The 22,988-nt window shown below is 45.4% G+C and overlaps 1 protein-coding gene across 3 annotated transcripts in view; it reads left to right on the forward strand.

Moving 5' to 3' along the window:
• Window positions 1–22,988, forward strand: part of kcp (kielin cysteine rich BMP regulator) — a 106,932-nt gene that overhangs the window by 62,105 nt on the left and 21,839 nt on the right. For 2 of the 3 annotated variants that reach the window (XM_078419626.1, XM_078419628.1), the window contains 15 exons: window positions 2,506–2,599; window positions 4,879–5,031; window positions 5,277–5,383; window positions 5,590–5,683; window positions 7,561–7,734; window positions 8,071–8,153; window positions 11,632–11,725; window positions 12,796–12,978; window positions 13,356–13,526; window positions 14,293–14,469; window positions 15,227–15,309; window positions 15,502–15,592; window positions 17,173–17,255; window positions 18,222–18,395; window positions 21,912–22,091. In XM_078419626.1, the coding sequence (XP_078275752.1) occupies window positions 2,506–2,599; window positions 4,879–5,031; window positions 5,277–5,383; window positions 5,590–5,683; window positions 7,561–7,734; window positions 8,071–8,153; window positions 11,632–11,725; window positions 12,796–12,978; window positions 13,356–13,526; window positions 14,293–14,469; window positions 15,227–15,309; window positions 15,502–15,592; window positions 17,173–17,255; window positions 18,222–18,395; window positions 21,912–22,091 (1,941 nt within the window). The remainder of the gene's footprint in view (window positions 1–2,505; window positions 2,600–4,878; window positions 5,032–5,276; window positions 5,384–5,589; window positions 5,684–7,560; window positions 7,735–8,070; window positions 8,154–11,631; window positions 11,726–12,795; window positions 12,979–13,355; window positions 13,527–14,292; window positions 14,470–15,226; window positions 15,310–15,501; window positions 15,593–17,172; window positions 17,256–18,221; window positions 18,396–21,911; window positions 22,092–22,988) is intronic. The other variant, XM_078419627.1, reaches the window with a different exon arrangement.

Raw genomic sequence — 22,988 nt, forward strand, 5'->3', positions numbered from 1 at the left:
GCCAGAGCTGAACTATGATCAGCTGGCTTTTAAATGGCTCCCACTTGTCAGATGTGAACTTATCCATCAACAACTGGTCCCAATTTACTACCCTTAGCTCCTGCTTAATAATGCTATAATCTGCCTTCCCCAAATTTAGTACCTTACCCCACGGTCCAGAATTATCCTTTTTCATAACTATTATAACTATGGAATTGTGCTCACTGTTCCCAAAATGCTCTTCCACTGAAACACTAGTCACCTATTTCTCAATACAAGGTCCAGTATAGTCCCAACTCAAATCATATGCAAGACAATTGTGGAATTGTCTCTGTTGGGAATGGATGGAGCGGGAATTGAACTGTTGATTTCTCCCGGGCAAACCTGTGGTATTTGCAGGGCAAAGATGTTCCGTTGCTGATCCAAGCCATTTTTAAAAAATGGTGTGAGTCGTCCAAGGTCTTTTCCCCTCTGGTTTTTATCGTTAGCAAGGAGTGAAATTCTCACTAGTAATGGGATTTGTTTTTCGGTCTTTCCGGTTTCTCTCCAATCTCTTGGAATTCTACCAGGTGGGATTCTTTCAATTTTTGGTTTTCCCCCCTTGGAATAATAGTTTAGAGGCAGGGAATTTGCTGCGTTAATACCTCGTAGGCACAGGCGTATCTTCATTAGTTGTTGGCAAATGTTGTGGCACCTTGACACAAGGAACTGCAGATGCTGGTTTAGAAAAAGAAGACACAAAGTGCTGGAGTAACACGGCAGGGCAGGCAGCATCTCTGGAGAACATGTTTGGCTGACACTTTGGATCGAGATAGCTGCTTTTGACCTGAGGCGTCGCCTTTCCATGTTCTCCAGAGGTGCTGTTGCACGCTGTGTACTCCAGCACTTTGTGTCTTTTTTTGTAAACCAGCATCTGCAGTTCCAAAAAAGGACACGGTGGTTCAGCGGGTCGGGCAGCATCTCTGGAGAACATGGATGGGTGACGTTTCAGGTAGAGAGCTGGTTTTGACTCGAGACGTCACCATCCCATGTTCTCCAGAGATGCTGCCCGAGCCGTTGAGTTGTGTCCTTTTATCATGAGGCAAAGCGAGACTGAAAAGGATTGTGTGGCCAAGACCTCAGTGACAATGGATTCAAGGCAGAAGTGAGTGAGAAAACATAAATCACTCTCCGTTTCTTAGTCTGTGTTGTCTCTGGGGCCAGAAAGAGACACTGAAAGGTGAGCATTGGTACCATACCTCAGACTATCTGCCCAGCCCAGCAGCACATGGAGATCTGTGCACATCAGCCACCCTGCACCATTATTGTCTACCTCTTCCTCAGCAACCGTGGGCATGTCCATACACAAACTCTTAGCGATCTTGACCACGAGGGCTGTCTGTACAGAGTTTGCACCTTTACCCTGTGACCTGCATAGGTTTTCTCCGGGTGCTCCGGTTTCCTCCTTACAGTCCAAAGATGTGCAGGTTTGTAGGTTAATTGGCTTCTCTAAATTGTCCCTAGTGTGTAGGATAGAACTATTATAAGGGTGATTATTGGTAGGCGCTGACTCGATGGCTGAAGGGCACGCTGTATCTCTAAACTAAACTAAACAACAATGTTTAAACTCTCACCATTTTAGCGGTATTCTGCACTGCTGTTTTCTATCATGGATGACTTTACAATTTTCCCACATTATTTCCATCTGCCATGTACTTGTCCATGCAATCGACCTATGTATAGCTCCCTTAAACCTTCCAACGCCCCACACTGCACACAATTTTGTATCATCAGCAAGAATATTGTATTTGAGATCCTAATTCAAATCATTGTTGTGGATTGTGAACAGCCACAAATGGAATAAGTTCCAGATGTACAGGCTTTTCAAAGGGTGTATCAACATGATCCCAGAGATGAGAAACTCTAGTCAGATGGATAGGCTGGAAAAGCTGGGATTATTTTCCTTGGCACACAGGAGGCTCACAGAAGGGGATCTGATACAGATATATGAAATCATGGAAGATAGAAGCACATTAGATAGAAATTGATCCAATTGGCAATGTGGTCTACGAGTTCTATATGTGGAATGAAATGATTGGAAAAATAAGCAAAATTAACATAATCAAAACTTTTCTTTCTAGACAGATGATTGGGGTCTGGAATATGTTCAATTATAGCAGAATAATTATCCAAAAGGAACAAACCTGCAGGATTAAGGGGAGAGGAATGTCCTTTGGGGACCAGCAGGGTTCCCTTACATGGAGCTGGTACAGGCTCAATAAGCCAAGAGGCTCCATTGCAGTAACCAGTCTGAGATTCTGTCGTTCATCAATGCAGTGCTGAAGGGATGGTTCACTGTCACAGCGCAGGTCTAGTGGAAGGTTTTTTGTAACTGGCAAGGGGAGAAAGCTTTAAGAGAATAAATCTTGGGCCAGATGACCAGATGGCAGGGCATGCACCTTTCAATAATGAGATGCAACCAGTCTTGGGAGTTGGAGGCTATTGGGCAGATATTCTGATGCTGTGTTTGAATCGTTTGTTGCTTAGGATGGAAATGTACGATGTCAGGAGGAGGTCTGTCAGTCCCTGACTTGTGCCAACCCATTCAAAGATCCAGGCCAGTGCTGCCCCACCTGTAAAGGTAGGTGACCCTCTGAATCAAGATGTGCAGGGCTGCCCCAAACCATGACCTATGGAATCCGCCAGCCTCCTTGTCCAGTTTCCCATCACACTGGCTCCACTTTCAGAACTGATACGTACCTCCGCCCCCACATACCCAGAACGAGCCTGTAGTCCAAAAGTCTCGCGTCATGTCTCAGACATCCATCGTCAAACCTTGAACTTGATCCCATTCCCCAATTTGTAGGGGAAATGCAAGGGACAGAGGCAAGTTCTGCACAATAGCATCTCTTACTGTTCTGGACCGAGATGGTACTGATCATCAACTGGAACTCGGACTGGGGGCGGGGTGAATGCAAGGTGAATCCAGGGTGCATGCAAGCGTTCAGATCCAGGCCTGGTTTTACCTGCCAGGTTACCCACGTGTCATGGTTGACATATGAGGAAAACTCAGATGTGCAGATTAATGTGTTGTAACTGCCAATGTCGTTATTAACAGACATTATGGCCAGGGATAGATTTTTTATTGTGTACCGCACAGGACCACAGATGTATTTAGTACTGGTGTACTATGAAGTTACTTCCTTTATTTAAGGAAGTAAATACATTGGAAACAGTTGAGAGGAAGTTTGCTACACTGATACATGAAATGTGTTGGTTGATTTTGATAAAAATCCTCAGATGTTTGAGAGAGGGTGATTTGGAGAGAAATATTTCCTTATGGACAATAGACAATAGGTGCAGGAGGAGGCCATTCAGCCCTTCGAGCCAGCACCGCCATTCAATGTGATCATGGCTGATCATTCTCAATCAGTACCCCGTTCCTGCCTTCTCCCCATACCCCCTGACTCCGCTATCCTTAAGAGCTCCATCTAGCTCTCTCTTGAATGCGACTTTGTGGAAATGGGGATCACTGTTTAAAATAAGGGATAGCCCATTTAAAACAGATTAGGCAAATTATTTGAGGATTGAGGATAACACTAAATACCAGGTAAATGACACTAAAATAGGTGGTATTGTACACAGTGAAGATGGTCATCAAAAATCACAGCAGGATCTTAATCATCGAGGTAAGCGGGCTAAGGAAAATGCATTCAATTCAGATAGTGCAAGGTATTTCATTTTGGGAAATCAGGGTAGGACTTTTACAGTGAATGGTGAGGCCTTGGTAAGTGTTGTAGAACAGAGGAACCTAGGAGTATAAGTACATAGTTTCCTGAAAGTAGCATCACAGTTAGACGGAATGGTGAAGACGACCGATGGCATGCCTGCCTTCATCATTTAGGCATTTGAGTATAGGAGTCTGGATTTAATGTTGTGGTTGTACAAGACATTGGTGATGCACTTGGAGCAATGTGTACAGTTTTGATGACCCTGCTATAGGAAAGACATCATTAAGCTGGAAAGAATGCGATGAAGATATATGAGGATGTGTCCAGGACTTGAGAGCCTGAATTATAGGAGGTCGGCCGACTGCGTGTTTATTCCTTGAAGGGTTGGAGACTGGGGAGTGACCTTACAGAGATGTATGAAGACATGAGAGCCATAGATAAGGTGAACACGTACATCTTATCTATGCCTACAGTCTTTTTCCCAGTGAAAGAAGAATCAGTTTAAACAGCGTGGGATTATAGTGAGGGAGGAATGGTTTAAAAGGGACCTGAGGGGCAACTTCTTCGCTCAGAAGGTGGTGCGTAAATGTCAGAGTAATTAGTTAAGACAGGTACCATAACAACATTTAAACGACATGAGGATACGTACATGGATAAGAAATGTTAAGTGAGATATGGGCATAATGCGAGCAAATGGGATTAGATGGACAACTAGTTCAGCATGGAGAGCTGGGCTGAAGAGCCTGTTTCTGTTTTGTATTACTCCATGACGATGGTTATGAGTCTTGTAGGAAAATAACTGCAGATGCTGGTACAAATTGAAGGTATCACAAAATGCTGGAGTAACTCAGCGGGTCAGGCAGCATCTCTGGAGAGAAGGAATGGGTGACGTTTCGGGTCGAGACCCTTCTTCAGACTGATTATGAGTCTTTGTAACTCTCTTTATCAAGAGGCAGGGAGAAACAGAGTCTTTGAGTATTTTTAAGACATTGATAGATAGACAAGTGGGTGAAAGATTACCAGAGACACGGATAAATGCAGTTCAGATTACCATCGGATCAGCCATGATCTTCTTGAAAGGAAGAACAGGCTCGGAGCCCAGGTCACCTAGTGTAGCTCCCAGTTTATACCTTCATATCGCTCTGTCGGTGTTGTGTCTTTAGCTGTCTGCCTGTCTCTCCTCTGCCAGTGTGTGTTGTGCAGGGACTGGAGTATGAAGATGGAGCAACATGGAAGCTGGAGGATGGCCAGTGCACCACCTGTACCTGTGTCAACGGTGACTCCATCTGCAAACCCCAGCAGTGCCCCACTGTTAACTGCCGGCACCCTTCTTCAAACAATGGTACGTCCAAAAGGAAGATCAATTGAGTAAATAAAAGTCCCATGGTCACAAAATGTAACGGATGTAGAGTCACGGGTTAGAGGGAAGTGGGGGGCTGGTGTCATCACATGGGGTGAAGAGTGAAGAGTAAGACCAGGAATGGGAAGGCTAGGTCAGGGAATTAGATCTGGAGTTATTGAGTCAGGTGAAAGGGTAGTGGTATAATGAAGATTTTTATTCTAATTTGCCAGAATATTTGTTCCTAGGTGATTGCTGCCTGTCGTGTGACCAGTGCACATACAACAAACGACGGTATAGCAATGGGCAGAAGTTCATTGACCCAGACAACCCGTGTCAGGATTGTCGCTGTCAGGTAAGGTCTGCCTGGGTTTTCTGCAGCCGCGGGGAAGATGCCTGTGTACATGGGGCAGAACTGGTTGTAGCTGGTCTCTGATGGGTGAACCCGGTGGGCGGTGGGCTATTGAGTCGGGCTGCCGTCACCTGGAATAGGTTGGAGCTATTGAATGAATGCTACATTTCTCAACAAACTTTTGATCTAAATGATTTCCCTTTTGGCAGGCTGGTACAGTACTCTGTGTCCCAACCGATTGCCCCACAGTTACTTGCAACAGGCCAGAAAGGAAGCCAGACCAATGCTGTGCAAAGTGTCCCGGTAAGAGCGGACTCTGGAATCTGAACACCAGTGCCAGTGGAGGAAATAAATAATAAGCACTGCCTCGTGGTGTATCTACAGATGTAGCTGTTGAATATGACAAATGAGGACAAGGTCACAGACGATAATAACTTCACCATTTGGGTCAATCATTAAATGACAGGGCGGCATTGCTTGTAGTCAGAGCTCAGTGTGTTGCTGTGGGAATCAAAGAGCTGTCCCTGCAGGAGGTAGTAATCATCAACAAGATGTCTTGCAGTGAATTGCAAGTTGTTAGAGCTCAGACTCTACCGAAGGAACTGGTAGTTAATTTTGTCCATATGTCGTCAGACTCTCAGTTTGGACTGATTTCAGGCACTGACAGTCTCCGGGATATATCATCCTAGAATCTAGACACATTTCACATTTAGATTTTTAGATTGAGATTTAGAGATACAGCGCAGAAACAGGCCCTTCGGCCCACCGTGCCTGCGCCGCCCAGCGATCCCCGCACACTAACACTATCCTACACCCACTAGGGACAATTTTTACATATTACCCAGTCAATTAACCTACAAACCTGTACGTCTTTGGAGTGTTTCATGGAGTGTCTCAAGGCCACATTTCAGCAGATACCGACGCACTGCGGCATAGTTTCACAGACACTAACCTATTGGACACTGCCACTCAATAGACAATAGACAATAGGTGCAGTAGTAGGCCATTCAGCCCTTCGAGCCAGCACCGCCATTCAATGCGATCATGGCTGATCACTCTCAATCAGTACCCCGTTCCTGCCTTCTCCCCATACCCCCTCACTCCGCTATCCTTAAGAGCTCTATCCAGCTCTCTCTTGAAAGCATCCAACGAACTGGCCTCCACTGCCTTCTGAGGCAGAGAATTCCACACCTTCACCACTCTCTGACTGAAAAAGTTCTTCCTCATCTCCGTTCTAAATGGCCTACCCCTTATTCTTAAACTGTGGCCCCTTGTTCTGGACTCCCCCAACATTGGGAACATGTTTCCTGCCTCTAATGTGTCCAATCCCCTAATTATCTTATATGTTTCAATAAGATCCCCCTCATCCTTCTAAATTCCAGTGTATACAAGCCTAATTGCTCCAGCCTTTCAACATACGACAGTCCCGCCATTCCGGGAATCAACCTAGTGAACCTACGCTGCATGCCCTCAATAGCAAGAATATCCTTCCTCAAATTTGGAGACCAAAACTGCACACAGTACTCCAGGTGCGGTCTCACCAGGGCCCGGTACAACTGTAGAAGGACCTCTCTGCTCCTATACTCAACTCCTCTTGTTACGAAGGCCAACATTCCATTGGCTTTCTTCACTGCCTGCTGTACCTGCATGCTTCCTTTCAGTGACTGATGCACTAGGACACCCAGATCTCGTTGAACATCCCCTCTTCCTAACTTGACACCATTCAGATAATAATCTGCCTTTCTATTCTTACTTCCAAAGTGAATAACCTCACACTTATCTACATTAAACTGCATCTGCCATGTATCCGCCCACTCACACAACCTGTCCAAGTCACCCTGCAGCCTTATTGCATCTTCCTCACAATTCACACTACCCCCCAGCTTAGTATCATCTGCAAATTTGCTAATGGTACTTTTAATCCCTTCATCTAAGTCATTAATGTATATCGTAAATAGCTGGGGTGCCAGCACCGAACCTTGCGGTACCCCACTGGTCACTGCCTGCCATTCCGATATGGTGCACAGGCATTGATTCTGACTGGGGGGTCCCCACATTGTAGTGTTTTGTCAGTCGCACTGCAATAGCAGTGTGATGAAGGTGCAAGGACATGAACACCAGGTGAGGGAGCACTGGAAGAAGGAATACTGACTGGTGAGATGCTTGGTTTTTGTTTGCAGACTGTGTATTTGAGGATCAAGTGTTAGTGGATGGTCAACGGTTCCCAAATCCCGAAGATCTGTGCCAGGAATGTGCGTGCTTGAATGGCCAGGTGATCTGTAAGGAGAGAGATTGTATCAGCGCCCTCTGCTCCTATCCACTGTCTGGCAGCTGCTGTCAGAACAACTGCAACGGTAACGGAACAGTCTGTGTGGTGGTTGAATGTACGGTGGAGGTGGGGTTGTTCCAGATCAGGTGTGGGGCAACAGGCAGCTTGGGATGGGGGAATGAACCCATGGGGTAAAACAAATAGGGTGAGAGGCAAGGGCAGGTATTCTGTGGATTAACTGCATGTACTAAAGGATGGAAGGAGCAAAGGGAGACTGAAGAAGTCCAGATTGCAAACGAGAAATGACCCTCCCATTGTAACTGCCATCGTGCAACTGGTATGACCATCTCCAGAGAAGGTGCAGAGAGTGTTTTGAGCTGTCCTCTGTCTCTCTCTGTCCTCTTTTTGTCTCTCTCTCTAGGTTGTCAATATGCTGGTAAGGAGTATCCCAATGGAGCTGATTTTCTGCACCCGACTAACAAGTGCAAGGAGTGTCATTGCATCGTGAGTATCGGGATAAAGACAAGGGTACAGATTTGTGTTAGCTTAAGTAAATGTGAAATATCACTCACTCTTTCAATCTCTCAGTGCTCCTCCTTGTCCAATCCCTCGCCCTTTCTCCCGACATCTCCATTTCCACATTGTTTCTCCCTTCACCTGCAATCAAGCACCATGTCTCCATCTACCTACTGATTGCTGCCCTTGTCTCTAAGTTCAACACTCTCCTTGCTGCCTCTTCCCCACTATTTCCAACCCATCACTATCTGTCACATTCCTTCTTTTCAACATGTTTGTTTTTCCATTTCACACTTTGGAAGATAAGAAATGGAAACAGGAGCAGGCCATTTGACCGCTTGCATCTTGCGATAAGGAAATGACTAATCTTCTACCATGGCACCACTTTCCTGCACTAACCGCATAATCACTTGGTTCCCAAAATAACTACAAGTCAGTGACTTCCAAAGATTTTCCAGTTGAAAAACAATTCTCACCAGACTCCTGATACTAGACAGTGAAACCATGGAAACATCAACTCCTTATTGACTGTTTTTAACCTCCTTAAAGAATTTCATACGTTTTCAAGAAATCACCTCGCATGGTTCTGAACTCCAGAGAATAAGGCCCAATTTTATATATTTTCCTCGCAACACATTTGCCATTTCAGAAATTAATCCTGCAAGCTTTTAGCACTCCCTCCATGTACATCGCTCCTCCAGTAGAAAGCAGCTCCGTACATTTTATCCCAGAAGCATTCACTCACAAGGGCCCTGTATAAATTTAACAAGAAGTCTCCACTCATGAACACAAATTTGCTTGCAATAAGCACCCACACGTTGTTTGCCTCCCTGACTGCTTGCTGAGACTGCACATTATCTTTCAGCAACTTGTGTACAGGGCGTTTCTGGGTTACGCAGGGTTCCTTTCCCAAGAACTGTCTGTAAGCTGTATTTTCCTAAAGCCGTAAAAGAAAAATTTCCCCCAGAAACGTAATTTGAGATCAGTAGCCTCAACAGCCCTCGAGAACTGATTTGTAAAGAGCTGGGAAGGTCAGTGCGGATGATAGGAGTTGTTACCAAGGAGTGAACAGACATTTGGCTGAATGCAGCCAGGGTGGAGTACTGCTGATCAGCCAGAAAACTATTGTCAGTTTAATAAAATAAAGTGTGCGCGAGTGAGGGGTGGCTCAGGTTTAGCTGTAGGAGAATTTACCATACGGTACGACAGAACTTTATTTAGCCCAGGCGGGAAATTAGTCTGCCAGCAGTCATAAAACACACCAAGATACATGAAACATGAGATTAAAGTGACGAGTGGAAAGTCCAGGGTGTGCAAAGATTGGGGAGGGGAGTCAGTCTTCCCCCCGACAGAAGGGGAGGAGGAGGAGGAGGCACTGGCTTTTCCTATGGGCGATGTGTGCAGTGTTCCTTGGTCTACACCTGAGAACAGAGTTTGGGAGAATTTGACAACATTAGATTTTTGTAAGTCAGGTCCTCCGTAACCTGGGGAACCCCGTTGGAATCTCAACACCCCTATCACTATTTTTCAATTACTCCGTTTATCCATCTGATCTCACATTTTATCTTGTATTTACATTCTATTTCATCAGCTGTGTCCTTGCCATTCACTTAACCTGTCAATGTCTTTGTGAGGCTGCTCTGTATCCCACTCCTTGTCCATATTCCCACCTAGCTGTAAACAAAGTTTGCAAACTTGAATATATAACACTGGGTCTCCACATACAAATCCCCTTCCAACACCCTGACCTGCAGGTCATTAAACCTGGGATTTTGTTGCCACTTGTCCCAATAATTATTACAATATTCTTTTTTTTTAATGAACATATAAATCGTTGAGCTCCGCATCACTCAAAACTTGTAAACCTCCTCTATTCCATGAAGCGAGATTCAAAATGTAATTTCTCTCCCACTTCTTTATCCACCATTATGATTCCTTCTGACACAATCGATTAGGGACCCATATTAACCTTTGCTAAACTCTTCTTTCATGTATATCTACAGATGCTCTTACAATCTTCCTTAGTTTCTTGCTAGCCTACTCTTGTATTTGGCCTTTCCTTTTCAAAGGCCAGGCCTTCCTTTGAATTCTGAAATATTTCTAACCCTCAGGCTAACAACTATATTTTTAGCAATGTTATAAGACTTTTTCATTGAATGAATTCTGTCTTTAGCTTCCAAAAGCCAATCCCCATTACTTCCACGTTCCTTTTTCTCTCCTCACATTGATTGGTACCCTGCACCATGTTGTGGTGGTCAGTTTCCTCATTCTCCTTACAGTTTCTGCTCTTGTCTGCACAAGCAGCAAGGACCTCATACCTTTCAACAAGTGCAAGGCTGAGCCTCCAGCAACACTACCTTCTCGATCCAAATACCTGTGTCATTCATAGCTACCCTTGACCTACCAGTCAAGGGACCCTTCTGTCCCTCTTGACTGATTCCAAAGCACTTAATCTGAAACATATGACTGTCCCTTGAAACATGGTGAACAAGTATCTTTCCTCTCCCCTGGCCCATTGCAGTGAACGAGTCTTAGACTCTGGCACCAGGCATGTGCTGCAGAAATGGTCACTGTGAACCCAGTGCAACCTATCAATTGCCCTTTGACGGCACTGGTTTAGAGGTTTGAGGGGGGGGGGGGGGAACCTCATAGAAACTTACCGAATAGTGAAAGGCCTGGATAGAGTGGATGTGTAAAGGATGTTTCCACTAGTGGGAAAGCCTAGGACCAGAAGTCATAGCCTCAGAATTAAACGATGTTCCTTTAAGAAGGAGATGAGGAGGAATTTCTTTAGTCAGAGGGTGGTGAATCTGTGGAATTCTTTGCCACAGAAGGCTGTGGAGGCCAAGTCAATGGATATTTATAAGACAGAGATAGATAGATTCTTGCTTAGTACAGCTGTTCGGGGTTATGGGGAGAAGGCAGGAAAATGGGCTTAGGAGAGAGAGATAGATCAGTCATGATTGAATGGCGGAGTAGACTTGATGGGTCGAATGGCCTAGTTCTGCTCCTATCACTTATGACGTTATGACCCTGTTATTCCTATCTTAACATGGTTATGTAATTTTAATCATTTTATTTAATCCTTTATCAAAGTCCCTCATTCATCAAAGTGCACACTAGGCTTTGCAAGGAAATTGGTTTTGGCCTGTCCTGTAGATTTATATTTCCAGATGACAGCATGAATCACCTGCCTTCAATTATTCAGTTCCGGATGGTTGCCCAATTACCTGGGTGATTACTTGTTCATATCAATTCAATATAAACTGTGTGGGTAAGAATTGAACCATAAAACTAAATTAATGAACCTAAAACACTTATTCTACAAACTTTCCAGTCTTTCAACACTACAGCCAGAGGCCACTATGGCAAAGTCATGTTTCTAAACTACATTTAGAACCACTCTTCCTGTAACATTGTGTTTCAACATCAATATTTCTCTGTGTAACTTGTTATCTCTTTGTAGAATGGGAACGTGCAATGCCTGTCGAGGAGGTGTCCTCCTTTATTGTGCAATGACCCATTCCTCCTGCCGGGAAGCTGTTGCCTTCAATGTCCAGGTGGGTATAGGTATGAGCTGAATATCTCCAGCAAGGCTTACAGTGTATCAAGGCATTACACAAAGCTGCAATGCATTCAGAGTGTTACTCTGGGCCCCATGGGCACACTGGCGACAGTTACTATCAGGAGGCAAACACAAGAAGAGGTACTTAAGAGGGTTTCAGTGAAAGATCTAGAGCCTTATCAGAGGATTATGAGGAGAAGGCAGGAGAATGGGGGTTAGGAAAGTGAGATAGATCAGCCATGATTGAATGATGGAGTAGATTTGATGGGCAGAATGGCCTAATGCTGCTCCTATCACTTATGACCTTATGATTATGTTATCATAAAATGAGCCTCAGGGTATTTTGGGAGAGTTGCATTGGGAATGTTGTTGTGTGAGTGCGGGATATATCAGTGTTATGAGGGTGTGGAATATATCAGAGTTGCAGCAGGTGATGGGGAATCTGTGGGAATGTAGTGAAGCTGTGGGATTTATCAGCGTTATCAATGAGGGATGTGAGATATATCAATGCTATGGTGAGGTGTACTAAGTGTTTGGAATGTATCAATGAGGGATGAGGGGCATTTCATTGTTACAGTGAGGGTGTGTAATGTATCATTGTTACAGTGAGGGTGTGTAATGTATCATTGATTCAGTAAGGGTGTCAGTGAGGGCGTGGAATATCTGGGTTATGAGTGTGGGGGATATCGTCATCGTACAGTGAGAGTGGGATATATCGTTATAGTAAGAATGTGGGATACGTCAGTGTTACTGTGAGGATATGTGATCCATCAGTATTACAGTGAGGGTGTGGGATACATCTGTGTTACAGTGAAGGTGTGGGATACATCTGTGTTACTGTGAGGATATATGATGCATCAGTGTTACAGTGAGGGTGTGGGATACTTCAGTGTACAGTGAGTGTCTAGGATATATAGTGTTGGAGTGAGGGTGGGGATATATAGTGTTGGAGTGAGGGTGTGGCATATGTTGCATTTTGAGGTGATGTGGGGTTATCAGTGTTGCATTGTGACATACGGGACTTAACTGTTGCACCCGATTGATGTCCTATTTTCTGTGTTCCAGCTCCACCGGCTGAATGCCTGTACTCTGGCATTCTTTACATACACACGCAGCATTTCTACGACCCATTGGACAAGTGCCGGTCCTGTATGTGTAACAATGGCACGGTCACGTGTCAGAGGAAGCCGTGCGCCCCCCTGCAGTGCTCACACCCCATCCTGCAGGATTGCTGCCGCACGTGTGACGGTAGGGATTGCACAGAGGGAGGGGGCTGCCAGAGGTTGCGAGTTCCGATTGGGGGCCTTTTGACAAGGGAAACAGGAGTCAGTGAGAGGGGCCACATATAGGGCGGGAGCTGCAGTGGGTAGGATATTAGGGGGGGAGGGTTTTGAGTGGCACGCGTGTGTTTTGGGGATGCATTGGTTTATATTTTGTGCAGGATCGAAAGGATTTGAGAATATGATGTTGGATAATTTCAATATGCTTGGGGTGAGGTAGTCACAGGATTGGGGCGGGTGGTGGATTCAGCTGTGCTTCGGGTCAGGTGGGACTGAGGAACACAACATATCCCGGGTGTTACGGGTACCTCAGACTAATTATTTTCCGAAACGTCTTCATTTCAGGCTGTCTGCTAGGTGGAAAAGAATTTGCAAATGGAGAACAATTTGCCGATGTGTCAGATGGCTGCAATGTTTGTGAATGCAGAGAGGGTAGTGTGTTGTGTGAGAGGAGACCCTGTCCCATGCTGGATTGTCCCTTTCCTACACAGGACCGCTGCTGCAAAGCCTGTGACGGTACGACAGACCTTAACTCAACGTAGCCGTTATCATTTGTCTTCATCATCTTCAATTCTAACTGATCCCTTGGTTCATTTTATAGCTGAGCGATCAGACTATGGTCTTTCAGCTTCTGAAATGTGGCAAAAACATTTTCTGCTGTGGTTGGAGGGATTTCATAAGAATAAGACTTAGGAGCAGAATCAGGCCATTCAGCCCATTGAGTCTTGTCCCCCAAGGAAATTTCTCTAGGATTGGTGGGATGGGATATCCTGAGTTGGGTTTTTTTTTAATTTTCTAGTGGTGGATAGTGTCAGGGAGCATTTAATGTGTAATTCTCCATTAAATATTTTGGGGATAGTTGTGGGGTTGATTTGGGGGGGTGGATGTTCCACTGATTTATATTCCCTTTCGGGAGGGATTTTCCTGCTATTTATTAGTGGGGATTTTTCTAACAATTTGTGTGGAAGTGCTTCCTATCAGTTTCCTGCTGCTTTTGGATTAGGACTTATTTCTTGCTGAAATGAAGGGGATATTAATGGGGATATAGGGAGGAGGAGAAGGAAGCTAATGTGGAGCAAATGATTCAGCACTGACCGGCTGCATTGCATAGCTGGCTTCTGCACAGAAAATTATTTGTGATCATTTAAAGATTTCTAGCTATTTTGGGGGTATTTCCTGCTGCCTTTCCGGGAGGGGGTGGATTCTTCTGGAGGAATGTCCCTGCTCTCCAGTTCTCCCTGTGCTTGTGTATCTCCTGACCTTGTCCCCTTTCCCTATCCAGGTTGTAACTACATGGGGGTGGACTATCTCAACGGCCAGGAGTTCCCTGGGCCCTTGGACGCCTGCACCCGCTGCGAGTGTATGAACGGATTTGTCAGCTGTTCAAGGAGACCATGTTACAACCCAGGCTGCAGCCATCCCATCAACCTCCCCTCTCAGTGCTGCCCTGTGTGTGAAGGTAAAGACCGTACTTTATAAGAATGTCCTCAATGTACTAGGAGGCAGGGAGACTAAGACACATCTTTGTCCAGTGCAAGAGAGAGATTGAGAAACATCGGTGCACGAAGAGCGGGGTTCAGTGTGTAGACATCTCACTTAGAGAGGGAAAGGGACAGCGGTCTGTGTGTGGTTATCTCCGTGAGCAAGAGACGTTTAGAGATATTGATCGGCCTACAGACATGTCCAAGTAGGAGGGCAACTAAGTGTCATCAGCAAGAGTACTGATCGCCCCAAGAGGGACAGGACAGGGGTTGTGGGGAGAAAGCAGGAGAATGGAGTTAGGGGGGAGAGATAGATCAGCCATGATTGAATGGTGGAGTAGAATTGATGGGCCGAATGTCCTAATTGTACTATTACTTATGAATTTATGAGTGACACCAGTACCGATAACAGTCAAGAGAAGGCGATAGGGAGGCATGACAATGTGCAATGGTTGGAGAAACGTACCCTGTCTATGGAAGAATATGGAATCCATGATCCCAAGGTGTAGCTGGATAAAATGGTAACAACTTATCCAATGAGAAGCTAGATAAACAAGGAAGGGAAAGGTTCACCAATAGGGTGAAATAAATCTGTTGTTGGTGGATTGAGTGTTAACACCAATGTCACCATTTGGGTCAAGTAGCCTTTTTGTGTGATGGACATTCTTTGTAAAATTGTTATTAGTCTTGCGTTCTATGGAAATGTATCACTTACAAGCAATCTGGTTTTCACAGCCTGTTACTATGCTGGTGTTGGTATCAGCAATGGAGAGACATTCGCAGACCCAAGTGACTTATGTTCTCAGTGTACCTGCCGGGTGAGTAATGGCAGCACATGGGAGCCAAGATGAGGCCTGGGAGGAGTTGACTCATCCACTCACATATTCCCTCCATCACTGCCCATCCTCGCCACCCTATCTCTATTCTCTTGTCTCACCACATCTTCTCCTCTCCTCCTTCCACCTATTAGACGCAAGTCCACTTATGCTGTGCTCTGCATTGTGTTCCAGATGGGCTCTGTGCAGTGTGTGAGGAAGCTGTGTGGTCCAGCTCCATGCCCCCACCCAATTACCGGACAGTGTGATTGCCCCCAGTGTAACGGTGAGTGCAAAGCCCCCATCACAATCTGATTGCCTGACCTTCATCAAAATCAAAATGACTGGAGATGCTGGAGATTGGAAATTAAAACCGAAAATGCTGGAAATTTCAGCAAGTCAGGCAGCATCAGTGGAAGGAGAAATAGAGCTGTCAATTCAGGTCAAAGGCCCTTTATCAGATGGAGCAGGAATTGGCCATTTGACCAGCCAGACCTGTTCCACCCTTCAACAAGTTCATTGCTTCTCCCTTGGCACTGTTTTCTTGCACTATCTACCATTTCCTTGATTCCTTTCATAACCAGAAATCTGTTCAACTTTGTTCTGAATGCAATCAATGTCTGAATTTACACAACCCTCCAAGGCTATAGAATTAAAAGGATTCATCTTCTCTTTGGGAAGTAGTTGCTCCCCATCTCAATCCTAAACCTCCTGCTCCTTAGTTTGTGACTGTGATCCCTAATGCTAGATATCTTACCCAGGGAAAAGATCCTTTTTCTTGTAAAATGTTGAACCCCGGGAATTTCTTTGTTTCGATGAGGCCATTTCTCATTCTTCCCAACTCCTGAACAGCTTACCCAGCTCAATGTCTTCTTCCACCCCTGCACCTACCAATGTTTGTTCATCTTTGCTGCACTTGCTCGAGAGCAAATATATCACTATACTCCAGGTGTGGTCTTAGCAAAGCCCCATGTAATTGAATGAAGACATCTTTACTCCAATACTCAAATCCTCTTTCAAGAAAAGCCTCCCCTGTTATCTGCTCCACCTGATTGTTACCTTTCAGTGGCTTCTGTCAAATAATCTGCATGTTCCTTTGAACATCAGCATTTTTCAATCTTTCATAATTTATAAACTCCTCAGCATTCTTTTTTTTTTTTTACCTCAGTGGATTTCCATCGTGTTCTACACATTTTGCCTCTTTGAACTTCCTCTGCCATGCAGCTTATGTATACCCACCTTGATACCACTTTGCATCATTTTCATCACCCACATTCTGATTCGGGAGGGGAGATGATCCGGATATCAGAGAGGATAGTCAAGGCCAGGACTGCAGCATTGACGGAGAAATGAACAGGTTGAGAGAAGCCCAGTCATTCAGAGACAACAAGATGTCTGGAAATATTTATACTGATGAAAACATTTCAAACAAAAAAAAATTGGGAGGTTGCAACTGAATAAGAATTGGCTTTGACTTTGCAGCCTGATATGTGATTACCCATTGTATGACTGGTGTGGACCCACAACAGAACTCAGGGACATCTCAATGGCGATATCTTGTCTCAAAGGTTGCATCAATGAGCGAAGAGGTTAAAGAGGCTTTGTCCAATAGCTGCCAATAATTTGTTGCTATTGCCTCAGATGAATGTCCACGGTTCTTGTTTGCTGGTTTTACCTTTTTCCTTGTTACTCCTCCTCTTTCTCCTCCTGATAACCTGGCTCTTAACTACTGTGCAGTTCTTCAGCAGAACACATTCTCTGATACCTCGCAAGAAATAGTTCCCCTACCACAAAGTTTACTATGTCTCCCACAATGGTGGATATATATTATGCTAGTTGCTTCCTTCTCTGTCTTTTATTTTTAAGGTTGTCATTTCCAAGGTGAAGATTATGCAGAAGGAGCAACATTCCCTGCCACCAAAGCGAGATGTGAAGAGTGTCAGTGCTGGGTAAGGTCCTCCTGACCCGCGCGCGGTCTGTGTAGGTGTAAGGACATTCAGGGCTTTTAGTGCCTTTAATTGTTGACCTAGGGATGGGTTTACAATGCCAGCCACGAATGAGTGGGAAGTATGTGTCTTGCCCAACCCAACCCTATTAGTGCAGGCAGATATCCAAGGTACAGTGGTGATAGAATGGCATAACATCCAACATCCTGTCTTTTTGACAAGATGTAAAACAGAGGCTTCATCTCTTCCCCCAGTTGGTTGAATAACACTCATTTCAGAATTTGATGTAATATAAAGAGTATGGAAACAGAGCCCAGGTGAAGTTAAGGAGAGCATGGGAATGAGTTCCCGGTGTGCTTACAGGGAAGGCATATGAAAAAAATGAAGAATGGAAACTAAAGGAAGTGAGGCAGATGCTGAAACAGACACAAAAAGCTGGAGTAACTCAGCGGGTCAAGCAGCATCTCAGGAGAAAAGGAGTAAGTGAAGTTTTGGGTGGAGACCCTTCTTCAGCAGTTGGTTTGCTGCAATGGGATAGCAGATTATAGATGTTTTACTGTACCATCGTTGACAGGGCAATTGGTACCATGTTTGCATGAGTAATGCATACTGTGGTTGAGTGAGAAATTGGAACCATGTACGAATGAGCAAATTGGCACCATGCTTGAGTGGGCAGTTGGCATTGTGATTGAGTGGGCAATTGTTATTGTGGTTGAGTAGGCAGTGCGTACCACGCTTAACTGGGTAATTAATATCATGTGTGAGTGGCAGCCAGTACCATGTTTTTGCAGTAAATTAATGCAGTGTTTGAGTGGACACTGTGATGGTTTGGACTTGTACTGACAACAGTGGTTGGATGGGCGATGAGTACAGGGATGGCTGATGCATTATGTGATAGGTTGAGCTGGGACTGAGTACAAGGACACGGGTGGCAAATACAATAATGTTTCATTTTTTTCCTCACTTTAGAAGGGGCAAGTGATCTGTGACACCAAGCAGTGTAAGAAAGTGCCATGCCGCCATCCTGCAATCAATCACTGCGGCTGTCCAGAGTGTGTGGGCTGTCGGTACAAAGAGAGAGACTGTAAAAATGGTGAAAGATTCCCAGACCCAAGCAACAAGTGCAACCATTGCATCTGTGTGGTAAGGAATCTTGACACCAATCTATCCTGTTGCAGTTTTGTTTGTGGCATCCATGTTGTTATTCTGACGAACTTCACATTGATCCTGCAGTGTCCTGATGCAGGGTCTTGACTTAAGCTGGCAGTTCCTGTGCCTCCACAGATATTTGATGGTTGAGGTTCCACCCTCCACCCTCTGCGGTCCCTTGTGCCCCAACTTCACATTTACATCTGGCATCTACATACTAAAACTCTCGTTTGTTATCTTGTTTGTGACTGAACTTCAGCCAAAACGGTACACGATGGCGTGACATTTTTAGGCCCACCTTACTCGCCATTGTCACTTTAGTGATAATGCAAGTAGTTTTATTGAAATCGGTGTTATATTTTTTAAGTTATTCACATTTTTAAGTTTAAAAGGAGGGGAGGGGGAGGGGAGGAGGGAGGAAGGGGGGGGGGAGGGGGGAGTGGGGTAGAAGGGAGAGGGGGGGTAGAGGGGAGGGGGGAGGTCAAGGTGCTGCACCAATGCAGGAGAGGTTTTGGCCCAACGGGTCCACTTGGTCTAGTCTATATATTAAAACTCTCGTCTGTTATCTTGTTTGTGACTGAACTTCAGCCAAAACGGTACACAATAGCGTGACAATTTTAGGTCCACTTTACTCACCGTTGTCACTTTAGTGATAATGCAAGTAGTTTTATTGAAATTGGTGTTATATCTTTTAAGCTATTCACATTTTTAAGTTTAAAAGGAGGGGAGGGGGAGGGGAGGAGGGAGAGAGGGGGGAAGGGGGGAGAAGGGAGGGGCGGGAGGGTTAAGGAGAGAGGGGAGGACGGGGAGGACAGGGTGCTGCACCAATGCAGGAGAGGTTTGGGCCCAACGGGTCCACTTGGTCTAGTAAAAACTAAAAATGCCAGAAACACTCAGCAGGTCGTGCAGCATCTGTGGAAGGAGAATCTGAGTTAACATTTCAGATCAAAGATGTTTCATCGGAACTTTTTAATCAGAAAGATTATTTGAAAAATTATTTCCGTTTCAAGCATCTGACATTTTTTGCATCTGAAGTGTTTGATTACAATAACATTTTGTAACAAAACTGGCAACGTATCTTCAGACTGAAGTCGCATATAGGGCAACTGAGCAAGAGTGACAGCTTTCTTCTATTAGTGAATCATAGTGGATTTTTAAACCATAATGGTTACCTTACTGTGTTTTGTTTTCAGTAGCAGCTTACAGATGACTTAATCAGCTGATTTAGCTTTCACAGCCTGTCCAGGTGGGACTTTATATTCTGGGCACAGGTCTTTTGAATTGCATGGTTTAAATATACAGTATGGAAACTGGTCCTTCAACCGACCGTCCACACTGACCATCGAGCACTCTTTCACACAAGTTCTGTGTTATCCCACTTTCGCATCTACTCCCGACACACGAGGGATAATTTTACAGAAGCCAGTTAATTTCCAAACCCACACATCTTTGGGATGTGGGAGGAAAACCATGCAGTCATATGAAGAATGACTGCAGAAGTAGTCACAAGATCCTAAGTTTAGACTTTAGAGATACTGTGCGGAAACAGGCCCCATTGGCCCACCAAGTTCATGCTGACCACCAATCCCCAAACGCTAGCACTATCCAACACACTATCTACAATTTTACCAAAGCCAATGAACCTACAAACCTGCAAGTCTTTGGAACGTGGGAGGACATCAGACCACCCGGGGAAAACCCCAGCGGTCCCAGGAAAAATGTACAAACTCCATACAGACAGCACCCATAGTCAGGATTAAACCCGGATCTCTGGGCCTGCAAGGCAGCAGCTCAATAGTCAATAGTCAATAGTCATTTATTTGTCACATACACATAAATGTGTAGTGAAATGAAACATTACCCGCAGTTGAACAATAAGACCAATAAGATTAATCAATAAAAATGCAATAACACATACAATCACAACTAACACCAAACAAAAAGAAACATCCATCCCAGTGAGTCTCCTCCAGTCCCTCCTCACTGTGATGGAAGGCCAGAATGTCTTTTTCTCTTCCCTGCCGTCTTGTCCCGCGGTCAGGCTGTTGGAGTTGCCACGTCGGGGCGGTTGAGGCTCTACCGCTGCATCACTGTTGGCGGTTTGGGCTCTACCGCTGCATCACTGTTGGCGGTTGGGGCTCTACCGCTGCATCACTGTTGGCGGTTTGGGCTCTACCGCTGCATCACTGTTGGCGGTTTGGGCTCTACCGCTGCATCACTGTTGGTGGTTGGGGCTCTACCGCTGCATCACTGTTGGCGGTTGGGGCTCTACCGCTGCATCACTGTTGGCGGTTGGGGCTCTACCGCTGCATCACTGTTGGCGGTTGGGGCTCTACCGCTGCATCACTGTTGGCGGTTGGGGCTCTACCGCTGCATCACTGTTGGCGGTTTGGGCTCTACCGCTGCATCACTGTTGGCGGTTGGGGCTCTACCGCTGCATCACTGTTGGCGGTTTGGGCTCTACCGCTGCATCACTGTTGGCGGTTGAGGCTCTACCGCTGCATCACTGTGCTGCCCCAGGTTCAGTGAGATACCTAAGAAACACTGCACTGATTAAATTCGGGTCCATCCTCGCAATTCGCACGAACAAATTTCCAATGCCTGTCAGTGCAGCGAGGAAGATGGCAAGAACATCAGCAACTCCACAGAGGGAGAGGGCCGCAATTCTACTGCTGAGGTGTGTTGCTGAGCCTTGCTGTGGGGAAGCAAGAGGTGGATCTGCCTCTTAGCATCATTCGCCAGACCGCAGAAGAGAACAAATGCAAGTCGATAGAGAGTTCACCAATGTCCCACGGTTATGCAGAGCTGTGGTCAGGTACCCTGGAATATGCTGGAGGCTGAGCCTTGATTGTTCAGCCTCATAGTCTGTATTAAGGAATGTATCACCTTTTCAATGATCAGCATAAGGAACACACATACTCTGACACACAGTCATTGGAGGTCTTGAATACAATGTGAAAGCCAGTCAGAAGTGGGATGTAGATTTGATATTTTAATTTCTATGCAAAGTGTGGGCCTTCACACTTTGAATATCACAGTGAGGGTCCTCCTTCAGTGCTGGCGAGTGGTGACTTTTGTCCTGAGATTTCCAAGTGAAATGCAGGGAGATGGCTGCCATGATTCTCCAGGGGTGGTAGAGGTCATACACTTGATTGGGGATTTTTCAATTATGTATTTGGAGGTTACCTCTGAGTGTTTCTCAGAACCATCACACCCCACACACACACCCACCCCGCTCTGACCTATCCCAGTCCCTGCCCCAAGGGATGTCTTGTTGACTCACAGATGTTAATTGGTCATTCCTGTCCCATTACATGGCTGGTTGAGTTGTTCCAACATTTCTGTTTTTATTTTTACAACATTTCAAGGTTTTATTAGGATCCCACAGCACAGCTGCTTTTACTGTTGTTTCTAAAGGGATGGCCTGACTGCCAGCTTCTTACTTTGCGTTACTTGCTTCTCAGTTACATCTGCTCAGAATGTTTTATGGCATTATGATTCCCTTTCCAGAATGGAGCGGTCAGCTGTGAGTCTGTGGCCTGCCTATCCGTCCCATGTGAGAACCCAGTGACTCCTCAAGGCGAGTGCTGCCCACAGTGTGCAGGGATTTGCCACTACCAGGGCAGAGTGTATGAGAATGGAGCCACCTTCACCTCGCCCTCAGAGAAATGCTCAAAGTGCACTTGTCTGGTAAGTAGCCAGGTCAGGATGACCAGGTCAGGATGATCTGGGATGCAAGATAAGAACAGCAGCTCCACAAACCCAATGAACTCGAGTCTGCAAAACTTCCTTCCCCATCCACATTATACGTGGGTTGTGCAAGAAGATTAAAGTCATGAAATTACAGAACGTGAGGAAGGAAGTGGAGATGGTGACTGAAGCAGTAAGTGTAAGGTGAAAGAAAGGAAATGGGCCAAAGAGTCTCTTACTGAACTTCTACATTAACTCCACATCTTCACGCTTATTCACTTTAGTTTAGAGATACAGCATGGAAACAGGCCCTTCGGCCCACTGAGTCTGCGCCAACCAACAATCACCCCATACACTAGTTCTATCCTACACTCTAGGGACAATTTACAGAAGCCAAGTAACCTATAATCCCGCACGCCTTTGGAATGTGGGAGGAAAACGGAGCACCCCAGAGAAAACCCCCGTGGTCCCAGAGAGAACGTGCAAACCCCATACAGACAGCATCCGTCGTCAGGATTGAACCGGGGTTCGGGTGTTGTAAGGCAGCAACTCTACCGCTGCGTCACTGTACTGCCCACTTGCTGCCATAAAATCGATTGATCGTACCGTGAACATACACATCAACAAAGCACCCCAGGTAGAGAAGATAGAGAAGTCCAAAATGTCACAGCCCTTTGATTAAAGAAAATTCTCCTTCATCCTAAATTACCCTGAAATGCAGCCTTCAGTTTAAGACTTCTCAGAGGAGTAGCCTCTGGCCATCAACCCTCCAGGTATTTTACATGTTTCATGGTGCTCACCTCTTGTCCAAAGAACATTCCACTCTAGAAACTGGCTTCTTTTGGGTCAACCATCATATTCAATATTTTCATCATTCTTCATGTAATACTCCATCTG

Source organism: Rhinoraja longicauda, chromosome 23, assembly GCF_053455715.1.
Source record: "Rhinoraja longicauda isolate Sanriku21f chromosome 23, sRhiLon1.1, whole genome shotgun sequence".
In the NCBI taxonomy this organism is placed as follows: domain Eukaryota; kingdom Metazoa; phylum Chordata; class Chondrichthyes; order Rajiformes; family Arhynchobatidae; genus Rhinoraja; species Rhinoraja longicauda.